Here is a 17,127-nt window from a genome sequence, read left to right as displayed (position 1 = left end):
TCGAACTTTTAGTACGCCCCGCACGTTGAAATGAGATTCGAAATCGTTGACATAGCTCATCTTATCAAACCCTTTAAATAGTTGGTCTTATTTAGATCTTTAATTGAAGAAGATTGGTTACCTAAACTACCTTCAATATTTTCTAAGAACAATAATTGCATTCGTTTTTAGGCTAACGATTTTTGATGTTAATTAATTAGTTTGAATTCCAGAGGGCGTGAAGCTAGGCCTAGGCGACTTCATATTCTACAGCGTGCTCGTCGGCAAGGCCAGCTCCTACGGCGACTGGAACACTACACTCGCGTGTTTTGTTGCTATACTTATTGTGAGTGCATTTCTATATATTGAAAATGACAACTTCGGGACATTTAATATGATGGCAAAACAAGTAAAACGAAATTTTAAAGGCCACTCCTCAGTTAGTATCTAATAATATTGATATGACAGTCGCTTTTCGGTGAAGGAAAACTTCGTGAGGAAACCGGAGTAATCCCATCAATAAGGCCTAATTTACCCTCTGGGTTGGAAGGTCAGATGGCAGTCACTTTAAACTAGTGCCTACGCCAAATCTTGGGATTAGTGGCCAAGCGGACCCCAGGCTCCCATGAGCCGTGGCAGAATGCCGGGACAACGCGAGGAAGAAGAAGAATATTAATATGACAACCTAAATGATGATATAAACCACATGGCTCTCCAACAGTTTGTTTCTGCGATAAAAAAAAAGAATCATAATAATAAAGTTAAAAATAAATAAATGTAAGTAAAATTGTTTAAAAATGTTAATGGTAAATATACGTGTCTTCTAATATAATTATCTCTGTAATGTATATCTCAAAATATATTGCTGTTGTAGTAACCTAATAAATTAAGTCTTGTCTGAGCAATCATAAATAATATTAGTCATAAGTGGAAAGTGTGGCTGTGAATTGTCTAAATTAATTATTTTATTGTACTATTTTGCCTATTTTATCCCAAGTTTAAATAAAATAAAATAAAAATTAAAATAAATGGGTAATTGTATCGTAACCAAGGTTCGAACCGGTCCTAAAAATAGCGGTTTATTTCGAACCTGATAAGAACAACGTTTTAAGAACTTTATTGTAACCTAAATAAACCGGTTTATTCGACGAGCGACGAGACGGCCGCCAGGCCTGGTGGTGTGCCGCGTAAACAAAATACACCCACATAGGAAGAAACCGGTTTTTAGTGTTCTAAACCGGTTAATATGACAAGAACTTTATGGAAATGTTCTTCTAAAAACCGAGCTAAAATTTACGGTATTACGAACGAAACCGAAATTAAAAGATTTTTGCACCAAGTAGATGATAACGGTTTAGAAATTTAACCGGTTTCCGAGCCTTGATCGTAACACATGATTATTCCTACCGTTATATAGATGTCGGTCTATTGAAAGATGCTCTAGGTACCGCAGATTGCTTTTACCTATTTCCAAAGGATACCCGTTTCTTCTGAGTAAGCTTAACCAAACGTTTACTTTTTAAGTTTATTCAGAAACAAAACAGTCGTATAAACACATTAAAAAGGCAATACAAAAGATGTACTGCAACAAAAGAACAAGGCAACAAAAAGACCTGGAGGTTCATACTTATAAATAATGTTAACTGAACTAGTACTACCTTTTACAGGGTTTGTGCCTAACCCTGCTGCTGCTGGCGATCCTGAAGAAGGCGCTGCCGGCGCTGCCCATCTCCATCACGTTCGGTCTCATCTTCTACTTCGCCACGCGCGGCGTCGTCAAGCCCTTCGCGGACGCGCTCGCAGCCGAGCAGCTCTTCATATAGCTACCGCCCCACACACTAGATACCAATTAATGAAGGCGATTCCTTCCAATGTTTATCGTTGACCGTTTGTAAACCTTGATGCGATGGCATAAGGTCTACTTAAGGTTAGTTGTGTTGCGAGTGTGTTAGAACGAAGAAATGTTCACTTATCTGTGCACGCTTATGCTACCTGTAACCTTTTCTGATTGTATAAATAATCTTGGAACCCGATTACCTAAGTGGGGTTGTTGATATTTGAATACTATTCTAATGTCAACAACCCAACTTTGCTAATCGGACAAATATTATTTTCATCACACTTGCTCGAAAAAGTTCTTATTTCATGCAGGTGTACTGAAGGACAAAGGCCTATTTTGTTCCCGCGGGAGTTATGGATTGTGAAAAAAAGCTATAACTCCTTAGGGAGTTGTAGCTTTATTTTTTTTATTATGTCACTTATACAAACCAAGTAGCAAAAAAGTCATTTACTTTTAAAATACTGACATTTATAATTTAATATTTTTGTTTGTTTAAATTTAAATGATTTGATTGATTTAACAGCCGTTTAAAATATTTTTACATAATCTTCAATTGTGGCTGAATTCCGAATAGGTCTTTGCCCTCGATGCTAACCTGACAAGAAATTACAAAATGGCGGACGAATGTTTGATATGTCATCGTATTTAAGAATTATTTCGTTTAAAATTTAGTTTTTTCTTCGCAAGTGTGATGAAAAACATTGTGTGTAACTCCGGGGGTAAGAATATTGCAAACTCGGGTCTTTAATTCCCTCCAGCCTGCGGCTGTCGGGAATAATCACCCTCGTATCCAAAATTTCACTTACCCCTCGTTGCACAATGTACTATTGATTGGAAAGCTCTCAGTATTGGGTTTTTAGGTTCGAACTAATCTTACTTTTTTGGCTATTTCTAAATTCTTTGACCTTAACTAAGAGGGTAATAATATGGTATTTTTGCTTGATGGTAACAGTAGCTATCAATCTTGTGTCTTAACACTTCATATTCTTGCCCACGACAAGCAGCTGAACTAGAAACCCCAACAATTTAACTGGGCGAAGGTCTAGGTGTACACCTACCCCGTTATTCATAAAACCAAAGATACATTGATTGAGTAAGATGTGTAAAATATAAGACAATTTTGTTCTTCGAATTTGACAGGTAAACGAAGTGGCGCTGTACAGCTCCATACATTTTGCGGTAACTCTGACTGTCAAAAATTGACTGCCAATTCAGTGACCACAAAATATATGACGCAGTACAGCGCCATCTCTTTTAGATGTCAAACTAAGGGGCACGTTTTTTCTTAGACTTTACCTCTCTATTAAAATCAATTCTGTTTGATAAAACTTAGCAACCTATTACAAACCTCAGTTACTTTTTGTCTCTTTTTAACAACAGAAATGTAAAAATGACAGATAGGGAGAAACGATTATAAAAGGGTTATATTTGACAGACGTTTTTGAATAAGAATAACGCCACTAGTGTTTAGGGCCAACGTCCCTGACAGTGAGGATGTCAATCCTGACACGATTTATTTCTGTACAATTTTTAGCCTATAGTAATGTCTACGTTACAAGTTTTTTAATAGGTTACAAAACTTTCAGCTAACCACAGATGGACCTTATGTCCTCGCAACAAGGTTTAAGAATTGTCAGTTGACAGTTTGAATGATGGTACGGTCACGTCTGAAAACATAGAGACGAAAAAGTGCCAAAAATATTTATACACGACTTTATTGCCCATATATTAAGGTAGTGTATACATACTTTTGGCACTTTTTCCTATCGATATTTTTAGGCGTGGCTGTACCAGGATTACTCTGCGTGGAGTGTCAAATCACTAAAAAGTATAGCGCACATGAGTGAATATGTCGTTAAAACAAATTAATATTAATAATAAATTATACCCAGGGAATTATCTTGTAATATCTACGCATAGTGCGTATACGTAACCAATCCGTTTCATGCCTTCTTATGAAGCCTTACAGGACAGCAAATTACCAAATGTGGTTTTGTAGGCAATTTGTAAGCATTGTCGATTATGACACGGTAGTCAGTCTTGTCCAACGATTTATGTATTGTATTGGAGAATAAGTAAATTTTCATTTTAGAATTTACTAATGCGATCTTTTCTACTAATTAGTTGATTTATTTGGTAAGCTAATCACAGATTTATACTTTTATCGAGGGCAATAGGTTTTTTTTTTATATTAGTGAAGTTATCCTAGACAAAAGTTACATTAATATTAGTTGTTCACAACCAAGAAAAAATTTCTATACACCGTGTTTTTTTTTATTTCTGTTAATTTCAAGGGTGCATTCCTGATGAGCTTAAATTAAGTGACTTTCTCAAAGACACCGGTATTCTAATTAACTCCATTTCGGAGATAATCAATAATTTATTTTTATTTTATAAGGCCCTTACGAGCGCATACACTTGCCTTAGGGCCTGTTCACATATTGATTAGTGTTTAGTACGAGTGTGTATATTTGCTACTAAACGTAACTACTATCTCGGACGATCGATGTTCAATATGACATTGATATGTCACAGTTTTCAATTGTTTGGTTGAATTAAATGGTTGAAAAAAATGCCCTTGTTACAACAACGCTATATGCAACCTTTAATTATTTTTATATAAAAATAAAAAAAAATTTTGGAGTTTAAGTATGTAATTTAGTTTCCTTAAACGTACTTACCCATATCCCGGAGTTAACGGAATTCAATAAAAACACGGTGTATAACGCAAAAGCGCGGTTATTTTATGCGATAAACGCAGCGTTGAACGCATGCGATCAACGGAATGTTAGATGACAATGCGCTTACCGCGTAAAACAATGTATGGTCATTAGATTATCTGATGTAAAATGGGTGTGCGGCAAACGCATCGCGTTTATAGCATGAAATAACCGCGCGCTAAAAAGTGATATTTGGAGATTTTAATTTGTTTACCAAATAATTCAAGTGACTCTTAAAGACTGACATTATCCAGGTAAAATCGCAGTGTCTAACTAAATGAATGTAGATATACTCGTTAAGGCATACGTAGTGGTTATAAACAAAACAGAAATATAATGCAAACAACCGACACACCAATACCAACTAGTATATAAACGCCGAATCCCGGTCTGATGTTTAAGTAGACTGTTCAAAACCTAAATTAAGCATACTTGCGTTACGTAACATTTTTACTCAACTTTCAAAATAATTGTTAACATTCCATTAGTTTTATACCTTTATTCTTCTCTTTTTTTTCCTTTCTGTCGTATTCTATATATCAGGAGGCCTACCGCGAAAACCGAAATTCGCAAATTGCGGGGATATTTCTCTTTTACTCCAATGAAGGCGTAATTCGAGTGAGAAGATGCCCACAATTCGCGAACTTCGATTTTCGCGGTTATAGCCCAGGTTTTTTGTTACTTATGTAATGTACCTGTATATAATGGATAACGACATTCATAAACACTGAAAATCTATCCTTGATTCTTATCGGTGTTTGTAGGCGTGACCGAATTATCAGTATCGTAAATACTCCATTTACGCGCAGTTTTGTTTAATATTTTTCTAGCTGGAATGTCATTTAAAAATCGTTTCATTAACTGAAATGTTAGCAGCAGACATGACACACTGCTGAAGCCATCTATGGCAATGCATAGGACAATTAGAAATATGGGCTTGCCTATCATAGAACCTGTTGAGTTCTAGAAAGAAAAGCTCATTCTTAAATTATGTGGTTTAAATTATTAGCTAGGAACTTTGTAAAGCAAATTAGGTAATATAACTTTTGATATAACAACAATTATGTTTTATTTCTCCCTCTAAAATTAAACAAGTTTTAATAAAAACATATTTATTAGGTACTTAAGTATACATATAAATATTGCTTCATTACAAAATCTTTGAGATACAAATGTCAGATATTCTGAACTGAACAATTCAGTCTCTTTTATACGCAAAAGGTATAACGGTAATTTAGACATTTAAAATTTTGTACCCTTTCTAAAAATTACGATTTCCGAGGAATAAATATAAAAATGTTAACTGCTCAACAAAAATTAATAATAGTAATCATTGCGTTTGCAACTAATAAATGACTTTCTGGTTGTCACGCAGTCTTGACGAAAACATACTTACCCACTATAGGTACTTATTGCACTGTTGGTTATTGGTAACTGACTGATATATTGTAACGTTTGAAATTATAATTGAAAATCTATGGCATTAAGTTTAAGAGGAAGATTTAGTTTGGAGGAGGAAATAAAAAAGGTAGCCGGAAAGTTGGTTAAAATTAAATTAAACGCTATTAAGATATAGGAAAAACCCTTAGAAAATAATTAAAATACTCATTACTCCATAATAAATTCCAAAGCAATAAAATGTGAAGTGATAACAGTGTACAAAAACTGGTGCTAAATGCTAATACAATTATTATTACCATACCATACGTATACCAACTCTAACAAATAACACTTCTAGGAAGATCACATTTAAATAAATTTATATCGTTTTTTTTTTCTATAATACACTTGTTTCACCAAAAACCACAATAATAATTTGTATCTATGCCAATAATGGAAATAAAATAAAAATACTATACTAAATATCGTTAATATAAAGGAATGGACAAGATAAAACTTCAGTCTACAAAGAATACACTTATGTTAAAAGATCGTTTGGAATGATATTTTGTAACCAAATAATTACTGAATAGAGTCCCCTTAATTTTGATTAAGATAAATAATTTTTGATCGAATTTGTTCACGAGGACTCGTGAGAGCGTAATTTCAACTTTCTCGGACCACAACCACTTTCACACGTTTTACTTACAGTAAGTGGGTGAACATTTTAAGTTAAACTACTAACCTCCTTTTTAAAACTACTTACAAATGAGGATTAGGAATCTCTGTCGGACCACCCTTTTTTATCACCTTTAACGTTTCCTTATTGGGCTTGGCCGTGTCTGAAGGAATCTCCTCTTCGATAGGGATCTGTTCAGGCGTGGATTTGTCATGAGGAACTTTAGGAGATCCACTCTTCTCCTTTTTAGCTTTGTTCTCAGCTGGTTTTGGAGTAGGTTTGTCTACTTTAGGTTTCGTTTCAACAGGCTTCTGAGTTGCCGGTTTGGGTGTAGTCGTTTTTACTTCAGGTTGCTTGGGTTTAGCTTCTTGTTTAGGCGGCGCGGGCTTGGCCGGTGCGGGCGTCGGTTTAGGAGTAGTCGTAGTAGGTTTTGGGGTAGTAGTGGTAGTAGGTTTAGGCGTAGTAGTAGTAGGTTTTGGTGTAGTTGTTGTAGGTTTAGGTGTGGTAGTGGTGGTCGGTTTGGGAGCCTCTACCGGTTTAACCACTTTCGGAGCTTCTTTTTTCTCTTCTACTTTGGGTTTGGCCGTGGAAGCGAAGGCTTTCTGCAGCAGCGGCGGGGTTGGTACGACACCAATGTAATTCGCATGAGGACTGCCTATATACAGTTTGTTGTTGTAGACAATGGCGTCACTGATTGTGCTCAAGCTCTTGTCGGTGTTGAGGTAGGATGCGACGATTTTTCCGTTCCAGTCTATTTGTACTAAACCAGCCATTGGAGGCACAATGCCAGACACGCTCTTGAAGTGCCCGATCTAAAACGAGAAAAATAGTAAATATTATAAACAATGCAAATTATATGAAACTTCCTCGGCATATATTATTTTTAAAACAGTTCATTCGTCACAGTTAAATATCACTTTCACGCCAAAATAACACACAAATATCTATTTTTACTACAGCACATAAAGGCTCTCTTTGTTCTTCAAAAACCGATGAGTAATTCGTATTTTATCCACAAGAGTGGCAAAGTAATTTGATGCAAATATTGAGTTGTTTCCTTATGTTGCCTGGTAGTTTCTTTTTAGTGATGATTTTCAATGATCAAATACTTATTAAAATAAAAATTATTTGGACTTGATGGACGTTCGTATAGGTAGTAATTTTTTTGCATGTCACTCAGTAACAAAGTTTGTTTAAACCTCGTGTCTTGAAACCCACGCAACGCTCAAGTTTCTAATTTTCTAACCACTTGCTATGGGTACACTCGTAGCTCATATTTGGAATCTTTCGCTTACTCGGGTATCAAAATTAGCATGACTGGTTAAACAACAACTTTGACCACTTTTAAAACAAATAACTATTGATGTATGCTGTGCTCCTGATTATCGTCAGCGGGAGTATGACTTCATCGAATTTTCTTGTCGCGTTTGGCATTGATCATGTCTGAGTGGATGCATCGTCGAATACTTACGTAATATTCAACATCCTCGAACAAGAAGTGCGGATACACAGTGTTGAGATATGCGAACGGCAGTTCGATCAGAGTCTGCAGGCGCGCCAAGAACTTCCTAGCGACGGGGGCCTCCGACATGGAACGCGTAAGGAGAGGGTGCTCGTCATCGAAGACCGTGTACAGGCCCACCAGGATACCGGAGCCATCAGGGAGCGCGCGTACGTTGTCCGGAACACCTGGAAGGCAGTTTGATATGTACGATTCATATAAAATGGCTGGAATCTTTACTACTTGAATAAAGAAATTTAAACCTTGTATACAGTACCAAAGAGAATTTGAAATAGAGGTGTATTGCCATAGAAAACTTTGTAGCGACGTAAATCTACTGCCATCTCTCATCATCATCCATGATAAGTATGTGTTCAAACTCATATCAGTGAAAAAATAAAGATCAAAGTCAAATGGCGTTTTAAATGTTGTAATTATGTGTCGAAAGATGGCAGTAAATTTACGTCGCTACAAAGTTTTCTTTGACAATACACCTCTATTTCAAATTATCTTTGACAGTAGTTACATTACAAATCAGAGGGCTTACCGCGAACCACGTTCGACGTGTTGCCTCCCTGTCATGCTTACATACAAATTTACAAGTGCGACAGAGAGGCAACACGTCGAACGTGGTTCGCGGTAGGCCCTCAGGGATGAACCGAAAGCGGAACCAGAAGTTAGAAATTTAGTTTATCGGAACCAGAAACAGAATCGGCACCGAAAACGGAACCCAGAATCGGAGCCTGAGTGAGAGGTGGACGAGTTGTTAAGGGTAGGTCTATTAAAAATATAAATTCCAAATATTAATCAGCCTTGCAGCCCTTGATTGCCGTGCAGCACGTGGCAAGCGGGGAGATGAGCGAGTGACAGGTATAAACCTGTTTGTTTTTGGAGTACGCCGCTCATGTCCCGCCGCCGCTAAGCTTTAACGGAACCAGAAGTTACGAAAAAAGAACCGAAGCGGATGTGTAATTCCAATCGGAAGTTCCGACATAACATAACGGAACCGGAGCTCCGTAACATCCTTGTTACAATACAAATATTCATATTTTGATGGCAGCGACGCGGGGCCACTTAGGGGCCCAATATTTACGCAAGGCTTTTAGGATTGGAGGGTCTCGAGCAAAATATCACCAGAGGGCGACGGGATTGAAAAATCGCCAATATTTTAGACGTAAATAATGGACGCACCCTTATATTGATTATTGTATAGGGGTTCAAATACTTTCGACTGTGTAGAAAGACGCGTCCCGCTTCCGACCATTATCAATAAAACATAAATTGCTCTTATCGACAACTTATTTATGAGTAACTGTATACATATTAATCATATTATCGTATTCCATTTAATTATTTTTAGTTGAAAATTTCCGAGTCCTGTGTCCGACTGCCTAATTGACCTTCAATGTTACAAAATCGTCACTAAAATTCCGCTCTATCCAATTTGAGACTTAGATTTTGCGTGCATTTATCGTCTGTAACAAACAAGGAATTATGCTAATCTCTAAAATGTTTACACGCATCTATTAGTCAAATTAGATCGCGTGGCGACATGATTGCGATTTGTAAAATTAAAGATCATATGGATATTTCGGTGTTCTTGATTGATCCAAACAGTACCTACATATAAAGGCCACTGGCACCAAACCGTCTATAATTTGTAGGGACTTAAAGAATCCAGTAATCATAATAAAGGGTCTAGCAGGCTAGGCGAACTAGAGGTGCCCCCAACGACGGATTTGGTCATTCTTTCAGGTGGTGTACTGGCAAGTCCTGAGAACACTCTATGCTTAATATCAGTCCTCGATCTTCTTTTGTTTTCGATTTATTCATGATAATGTAAAATAATCAGCGTATCGTTGAAAGTGGCATATTTTGTAAACTGTTCAAGTTAGATTAATTATACAAAATTATATTTGACAATAATAAAATATGCTACAAAATACACATTTTTACCCACGTCATGTACTTATACTTCATTGTGTAAAAAAACATTTTATTTTTCTTCAGATTATTTTTTTTTACTTTTCGCGGAGGTACACCTTTTGCTTTAATTTTATAGAATGGGAAATTTTAGAATTGACCAATCACTTCGTGGACATCGTGGTCGATGCATCCGGTCTTCGGTCACGCTCTCCGACTACTCGTAGTACTTGTAGTACTTGATCCTAATCTCGAAGTCCGCCGGGAAACGCCGTAAAAAAACTCGTATTAGGTATACCTACTTATACGTCGAATACTACAGGCCTTTTATGTAACAGTGACAAACAGATATTTATACGTTTCTTCTTTTGGGTAACACCAATAAGCATTGACAATAGGTGCGCAACCATCACAACTGTTTAAACAAACCGCTACAAAAGTAACGCGCTCCTGCAGCAGTGTGACGTGGATACAGCTAACAAAATGTACATCTTAATTTCCTTGCTTTTAATTCTACGAGCATGTGCCGCTCAAGTGACGACCTACGAAACCGACATGAATTTCCGAGTAGAGGCAGGCGATAGAACGTGTTTCTTCGAGAAAGGGAAAGCCGGGCAGATTCTCGAAGCTTCGTACCAAGTGATCGACGGGCAACATGGAGATCTGGACATATCATTCGATATCGTGGCGCCCGATGGGCAAGTACTAGCTTCAGACTACAAGCAGCCCTACAACTCGCTTATAATGGAGCTGGAGCAGGACGGGGACTATGTGTTCTGCCTGGACAATACATTCAGCAGGATGAACTCCAAGTTAGTGTTTGTATACGTGATGATAGAGGATAAAGTTGCTGAGATAATTGACAAAGCGACCGAGCAAGGAGTTAATGTGGACGTCGAACAAGAAGAAGTCCTAGAGTGGACGGGGACGTTGCCGAACGGAGAGGTTTACTACATGGAGGTGGCACATATTGCTGACTCGCTCACGCGCACCCTGAAGCACGTAGTGCGCGCACGCCATCTGTTGGACATGTACGGAGCGAGCAGGTCGCGCGACATCTACGCAGCGTTCGAGGACACCTTCATCGTCGACCTGTGGTCCGCTTTCCAGATTACCTTCATGTGTGCCGTCGGAATGCTCCAAGTTTACATGATAAAGAAACTATTCAATAAGTCTACTAAAAATGTACATAGTTTTTATTAGGTATGCGTGTAAAGTACAGCCTAGAAAAACTTTAATAAAAAAAATAACCTTTCGAAAGTCGTTTGTCACGCCCCGAGTTATTTTAAACGACATTTAGCATGTCTAAATTGTCTAGCAAACAAAGCATTCATTTTTGCATTTCTGCATGAATTACATTAGTAAATGTCTATAATAAACTATTTACATCCAACTGAGTCGTGACCGTGGGTAATAAACGGTGGGTACATTCATTAGACATTTTTTTTACACTTAAGTTTTATTCTTACACAGAATTGTTTTTATGTATGTTTAAAAAAATGTTGGTTCATTAAATAAATTACGTAAATGTTTCGGAGAAATCTATGACATTAGATCAGTTGAAACATTTCCCCGTCGATTCAGGGCTCAAGCAATTTTGACGATTTTGTACGTTGTTCCATGAATTCTAGCCTAGAGTTATAGTTGTGCCGTTCTCGAGAATGTTCTCCATTTACTAAAGAGAATGTACTCGCGCGAGAACGTTCCTCATACAAAACGGAGAACATTCTCGAGAACGGCACAACTATAACTCTAGGGATTGCCCTAGGAAGGGAAAGTGCTAAAATTATCAAATTTTAATTACCTGGTAAGCCTTCGACGAACACTTCACTCTTTCCTTTCTTGGGGCCGTCAATGTAGTACTTCATAAGCCTGTATCTGTTGGTCTCTGCTACAACCACGAACTGGTTGTCGGGGGATATAGCCACGCCGTTGGCAAACCAAAGGTCGTCGAGGAGCACTTTACTTTCATTCTTGGCCGCGTTGTAGTAGAAAAGTCTGAAATGTAATACTTTTTATAATTGCCCCACGCACGAGCGACGCTATCGACTACTTACGGAATGCTAAATTTAAGCTTTCATTTGCATGTAAATACTTAAAACAGTGTAAAGGAGCGCTGGTGGCCTAGCGGTAAGAGCGTGCGACTTGCAATCCGGAGGTCGCGGGTTCAAACCCCGGCTCGTACCAATGAGTTTTTCGGAACTTATGTACGAAATATCATTTGATATTTACCAGCCGCTTTTCGGTGAAGGAAACATCGTGAGGAAACCGGACTAATCCCAACAAGGCCTAGTTTACCCTCTGGGTTGGAAGGGCAGATGGCAGTCGCTTTCGTAAAAATTAGTGCCTACGCCAAATCTTGGGATTAGTTGTCAAGCGGACCCCAGGCTCCCATGAGCCGTGGCAAAATGCCGGGACAACGCGAGGAAGAAGAAGACTTAAAACAGTGTAAACTTGCCATACGATAAATAAATAAATAATTGAGGGGTTCTCAACCAATCCGGTTTTTCCGGTTTTTTTTTAAACCCCGAAATGGCCCAATATTTTAAATTATTTTATGCTCTTTTCGTAGGACTGAATCATGTATTTAGGTGACAACTACGAATTATTAGATTGTCCCATTAAAAATGATACCGGTATTTTTTGTATGAAGAAAAGCCGATTCCGAACCTTGCCAATGGTGAGTGTTTCACAAGAAGCCACATTTCTATAATATGCTATATCATTTACACACTTAACTGATCCTTTGTAAGCCTTATTATAAGATAAGATTTGTTAAAACGCTACCTTACCTTTCGGGCTTTAAAAAATTCCTACATTATCATTATGTATTCAAAATATTTCAATATTGACTATCACATTCACAAAATTATAATGAAATTCATGTAAATATGAGAACAGGACTTGACATTCTGACATTAACAATCCAACAAAGGAAAGTGAAATAAGTTAAGCATTAAAAAAAACTGTTAGAGTCAGACCAAGATAAGTTGGCAGTGATTTTGATAGTCCAAACGGTGCAAGTATCAAGTTATTATTATTATTAAAGCCCTTTGTTTTTCCAATCAGCTTCTTTTCTATTAGCCTGCATTTATTTAACACATTCACTGCCAGACAAAAAACGGCGCACTACCCCAGAAACCGGTGGTCTATAGCTTCGTACAAAACAACCCACCCAGCGGGTTGTCCAGCATCTGAACAAAGTTCACGAGTGCCCACCAGGTGGGTTCCCGGCAGTGAATGTGTTAAGTTACTGGCAGCTTGCATTAAACAAGTGTCATCATCATTTCATAGAAGTTTGACGTTTAAAATAACCCGTTCACTGTCAGGGCTATTAAAAAAGCTGCCAACTTATCTTGATTTGACTATAGAGTCAAGACAACATGTATAGCATGTTTTTGAAGGGTGTAATAAAAGAAGTATAAACATATCAGATGGAAACGGCAGAAACATAATCATGATAAGGGTCAGGTGGAACCAATTAGAGTAACATCACTTACCTCCCAGAGGGATCAGTAAGCAAAGATATGGCACCATCTTTTATGCTGAAGTCACTGCTAGAGTCAGTCCAGTAGAAGTCTCCATTTTTGGCCAATGCAATGTGGTTAAAGAATCTGGGCACACGGCCATTAATTGCAACTCGAGGGGACACCAAAAGTTGCTTCTTGTCAGTCTTAAGATCGGTCTTCCAAATACCATGATATGCGTCAGCAAGATATAGTGTATTTTTGTTAGCATCAATTTGAAATCCAAGTGGTCTTCCGCATATGTGCTCTTGTGACAATCCAGCTATACAAATGAGGAAATATTATAATAACTAACATTATTTTATGTGTTTAAAAGGAGGGAACCAGAGAGATACATAATACTACAGCCCATAGTTTGCAACTTTGCACACTAATACTAATAAACATCTAAAGCAATTAAGGGTTTACTAATAATAAGATTTCATGAGAGAAAAGAAAACTGAAAACAAATTTAACAATTAAGAGTGATCCTTTTTGTACTTCTATATTATTGCATCAAACTGCTTGATGTACCAAAAACATTGTTGGGCTGGAAAATGTCAATAGCTGCATTCAACAGTTCTCTTTGATATATTAGTTAGCAATTCTAATTAGTCTTATTAGTATACTCACTGCATGGTTGTCCTACTTTGGTCACAAATGTGACATGACCACCAGGAGACAGTTTGACAATCTCTCCACTTGCCAGACTAGTGAATAATTCCCCATTTGCTACTTGGAAGGCCTCTGGCCCTAGAACTTTGCCCACATGTATTCTTTGAGCGTTATTTAAAGCCCCATTGGGTGCTAAAGGACCAATTCTGGGCTGAGTGGGTGCAAGCCTGTAAACAGAAAAACATTTTAGTACTTATACAGCTTCTAGAGAGGACATCTTAAATTTTGAATCATTTACAATTACAACTTACTCAATACTTGTAAACTTGGTGTATGGTGGTAAATTGGGTATCAAAACAATGATACCAACAAATATGGCTAAAAACAAAACAAGTTTTATAATTTTTTTTATAAAACTGAATATGAAGCCCATTTTCGTCTGTGTTTACCTGGAACAAACAATATAAGATAAACATTAAATGCTCATTAACCACTTATGGGTTCCAATGCAAAACAGATGTGTCATTGTCTTATTTATCTTTGTTTCAGTTGTCTACATAGTTCTCAGATAGCGCATGGACAAAGTCATATTTAAAGTCTTCTAGGACCTCAAGCAAATAAATGGGTGTATAAATGTTTGTCTTAGATATGACTTAGAATGTTCACTGATGTTTATAGGTACATCACACAGATTATCATGGAATCAGAAGAATAAACACATGGCTCTCATGCAGGGCAACAACAATGTCATTTTGTAAAAAAACCCGGTCCAATTTTGATTAATCCTGCATTACCTCCTGCACTTATTTTTACCTGCAGGTAAAGGCCAGTTTTATATACTTGAATTGTTTATTATGTGAATTTATACTTTATTTATAAGTAATATGTAAAGTTATATACATTTTCTTTCACAATTGAACTGAGTAGACGAGACTGCTCGTAGTGAATGTTACGAAAGTTGTGCAGTTAATTTAGAAATCTTAAATGTAAGTACATTACGAATACAATATATATATAAATAATTTTTTGATCTTTGATCCTCTTTCGATCTTTGAACAGCGCTACATTAAAATATTATGCATAAGTACGTATTAAACAAAATGCAAATGTATAAGACTACTGAAACAAAATTGAAATGGAATAATAGCAGGCGGTAGGGAATCTAAGATAGAATTAAATAATACCTCAGATCCGGTGAAATGAGTAGAAGAAATTTCATACACCGCAAAACCGTGGCGCGGTCAGTCGTCGGACGTTCACCTTCACCTTGCTTGACAGCTTGATATCACGTCACCCTGGCAGAGACGTTTTCTTAACAGATTTTGTAATATTTGCATATGGCAATTCTGTTCGTCGATTACATTCTCACATCACTAGTTCCCACAGATAATTCATAAATGCTATACAATCAATTAATTTATATCGTTCATTATATAATCTGTATTATCCAATCATTCATGATTTCATGATTCATTCGTTCATTTCGTTCTTTCAGGTTACGGCGTACGCCATTTTAGACGTTTCTCGGCGCTTTTGAGCCATAAATATTGAAGTAATTTACCATGGGTCACGCTAACATCTGGTATTCTCACCCCCGCAAATACGGACAGGGATCCCGCTCATGGTACGTCTCTAAAATGAGCCAAATACAACTTGACTTGGTTAGGTCTCCTTCGACCATGTAGTCGTGCACACGTGTTGAACAATAAGTGCTAATGAGATTTATTTTATTTTAGCCGGGCCTGCTCCAACCGTCATGGACTTATCCGTAAATACGGCTTGAACATCTGCAGACAGTGCTTCAGGGAGTACGCTCACGATATCGGCTTCAAGAAGGTATGTGTAAAATCTAATATCACATTAGTCACACCGAGCTAAGTTGGCAGCGATTTCTATACCTCCAGTGGTATAAGTGTTGTTTTAAAAATCAAAATCCTATGAAATGCACTATGAAGGCTATCAAAATCGCTGCCAACTTAGCTGGCCTGACTAATTATTTATTACTTCTTTTAACGTGCCTTCTTTGCCTAAGTCTCATTTTTCGAGCCAGTACCTACCTCTTACGTACTCTTGGTTTGTTGGTATCTTAGTCAGTGAGTGGGGATGCTATCTCAGTCAACAGTTCAGTTACCCGTTTAGGATGCCTGTAGTCAAACATCCTAGTTCCCACATCTTTGTATGTAGCGGTTACCTGTTCACCAATACCGCATGTTTGAGGATTTATCAAATTGACTAGATTTACTATAACTTAGTGTATTTTTCATTCCTGTCCTCATGATGTTGAACCACATCTTTATCCATCTAATAAAATGTTTTTGTTGTTTCAGCTGGACTAAATGGAGCTATTCAATAATGTTAAGGTATAATACATTATAAAATCCATATCTTACAGTTTTATTTAAATGCAAACCCTAAAACTGACACTAGAAAAACAGTCTTTCTGCGTTTTCTAAGAATTAGAAAATAACTAAAGTAATAATAATTCTGCATATATATGTCCCACTGCTGGGCACAGGCTTCATCTCATACCCGAGGGAGCTTGGGCTGTAGTCCCCACATTGGGGACTTCGAGTCAGAACCACGGGAACATAGCGTAATAAAGTACACCCGCCATTCTGACTGTCAGGATGGCGGGTGTACCTTTTTCGATGATAACTTTATGTACCGTAAGGTACAATTTTTTTTAACAGAGGTACTAAATAGTACAAAAATATGGTATGCTTTTCATTTATTTCTATTTAGGTACACCCGCCATTCCGACTCACCACCTATGAATTTCTTTACAGGGGCCCATTTCTCAAACGGTATTAGTCTGTCCACAAATTGTCAAATCATGGGTTTCCATGACAACAACACACTAATAATATTAGCCTAATATTGTTCGAGAAATGGGCCCATGATGTATGCAGGTTTCCTCATGATGTTTTCCCTCACTGAAAAGCTAGTGGTAAATATCTCATTTCCGAAAAACTCATTGATATGAA

The 17,127-nt window shown here is 37.3% G+C and overlaps 3 protein-coding genes across 3 annotated transcripts; 2 read left to right on the top strand and 1 right to left on the bottom strand.

Annotated features, from left to right (window-relative positions):
- Positions 1-5,634: 5,634 nt before the first annotated feature.
- LOC133533880 (adipocyte plasma membrane-associated protein Hemomucin-like) lies at positions 5,635-15,448 on the bottom strand. Its single transcript, XM_061872961.1, has 7 exons — positions 15,328-15,448; positions 14,455-14,592; positions 14,162-14,370; positions 13,523-13,811; positions 11,827-12,020; positions 8,070-8,287; positions 5,635-7,410 (listed from the first exon to the last, which is right to left on the bottom strand). Exons 2-7 carry the CDS (start codon positions 14,574-14,576, stop codon positions 6,682-6,684), a joined length of 1,761 nt encoding a protein of 586 aa, XP_061728945.1. The 5' UTR covers positions 14,577-14,592; positions 15,328-15,448; the 3' UTR covers positions 5,635-6,681.
- On the top strand, positions 10,291-11,581 carry LOC133533881 (transmembrane emp24 domain-containing protein 5-like). The gene has a single exon (XM_061872962.1). It carries the CDS (start codon positions 10,506-10,508, stop codon positions 11,223-11,225), a length of 720 nt encoding a protein of 239 aa, XP_061728946.1. The 5' UTR covers positions 10,291-10,505; the 3' UTR covers positions 11,226-11,581.
- Positions 15,449-15,607: 159 nt separating the features above from the next.
- On the top strand, positions 15,608-16,525 carry LOC133533882 (small ribosomal subunit protein uS14). The gene is made up of 3 exons (XM_061872963.1): positions 15,608-15,767; positions 15,880-15,979; positions 16,471-16,525. Exons 1-3 carry the CDS (start codon positions 15,706-15,708, stop codon positions 16,477-16,479), a joined length of 171 nt encoding a protein of 56 aa, XP_061728947.1. The 5' UTR covers positions 15,608-15,705; the 3' UTR covers positions 16,480-16,525.
- The last annotated feature ends 602 nt before the right edge of the window (positions 16,526-17,127 follow it).

Source organism: Cydia pomonella, unplaced genomic scaffold (assembly GCF_033807575.1).
Source record: "Cydia pomonella isolate Wapato2018A unplaced genomic scaffold, ilCydPomo1 PGA_scaffold_208, whole genome shotgun sequence".
NCBI lineage: Eukaryota > Metazoa > Arthropoda > Insecta > Lepidoptera > Tortricidae > Cydia > Cydia pomonella.
The sequence above is the reverse complement of the archived record's forward strand: the minus strand, read 5'-3'. Positions and strand labels throughout refer to the sequence as shown.

What these genes read in the sequence shown, in the direction of transcription:
- LOC133533880 (XM_061872961.1), bottom strand. Translation starts at nt 14,576, where the DNA reads ATGGGCTTCATATTCAGTTTTATAAAAAAAATTATAAAACTTGTTTTG. An exon ending in ACCAAGTTTACAAGTATTGA is followed by an intron (nt 14,371 to 14,454) that starts GTAAGTTGTAAT and finishes TTCTGTTTACAG; the next exon opens with GCTTGCACCCACTCAGCCCA. An exon ending in CTTACTGATCCCTCTGGGAG is followed by an intron (nt 12,021 to 13,522) that starts GTAAGTGATGTT and finishes ATTACATTTCAG; the next exon opens with ACTTTTCTACTACAACGCGG.
- LOC133533882 (XM_061872963.1), top strand. Translation starts at nt 15,706, where the DNA reads ATGGGTCACGCTAACATCTGGTATTCTCACCCCCGCAAATACGGACAG. An exon ending in GGACAGGGATCCCGCTCATG is followed by an intron (nt 15,768 to 15,879) that starts GTACGTCTCTAA and finishes ATTTTATTTTAG; the next exon opens with CCGGGCCTGCTCCAACCGTC.
- LOC133533881 (XM_061872962.1), top strand. Translation starts at nt 10,506, where the DNA reads ATGTACATCTTAATTTCCTTGCTTTTAATTCTACGAGCATGTGCCGCT.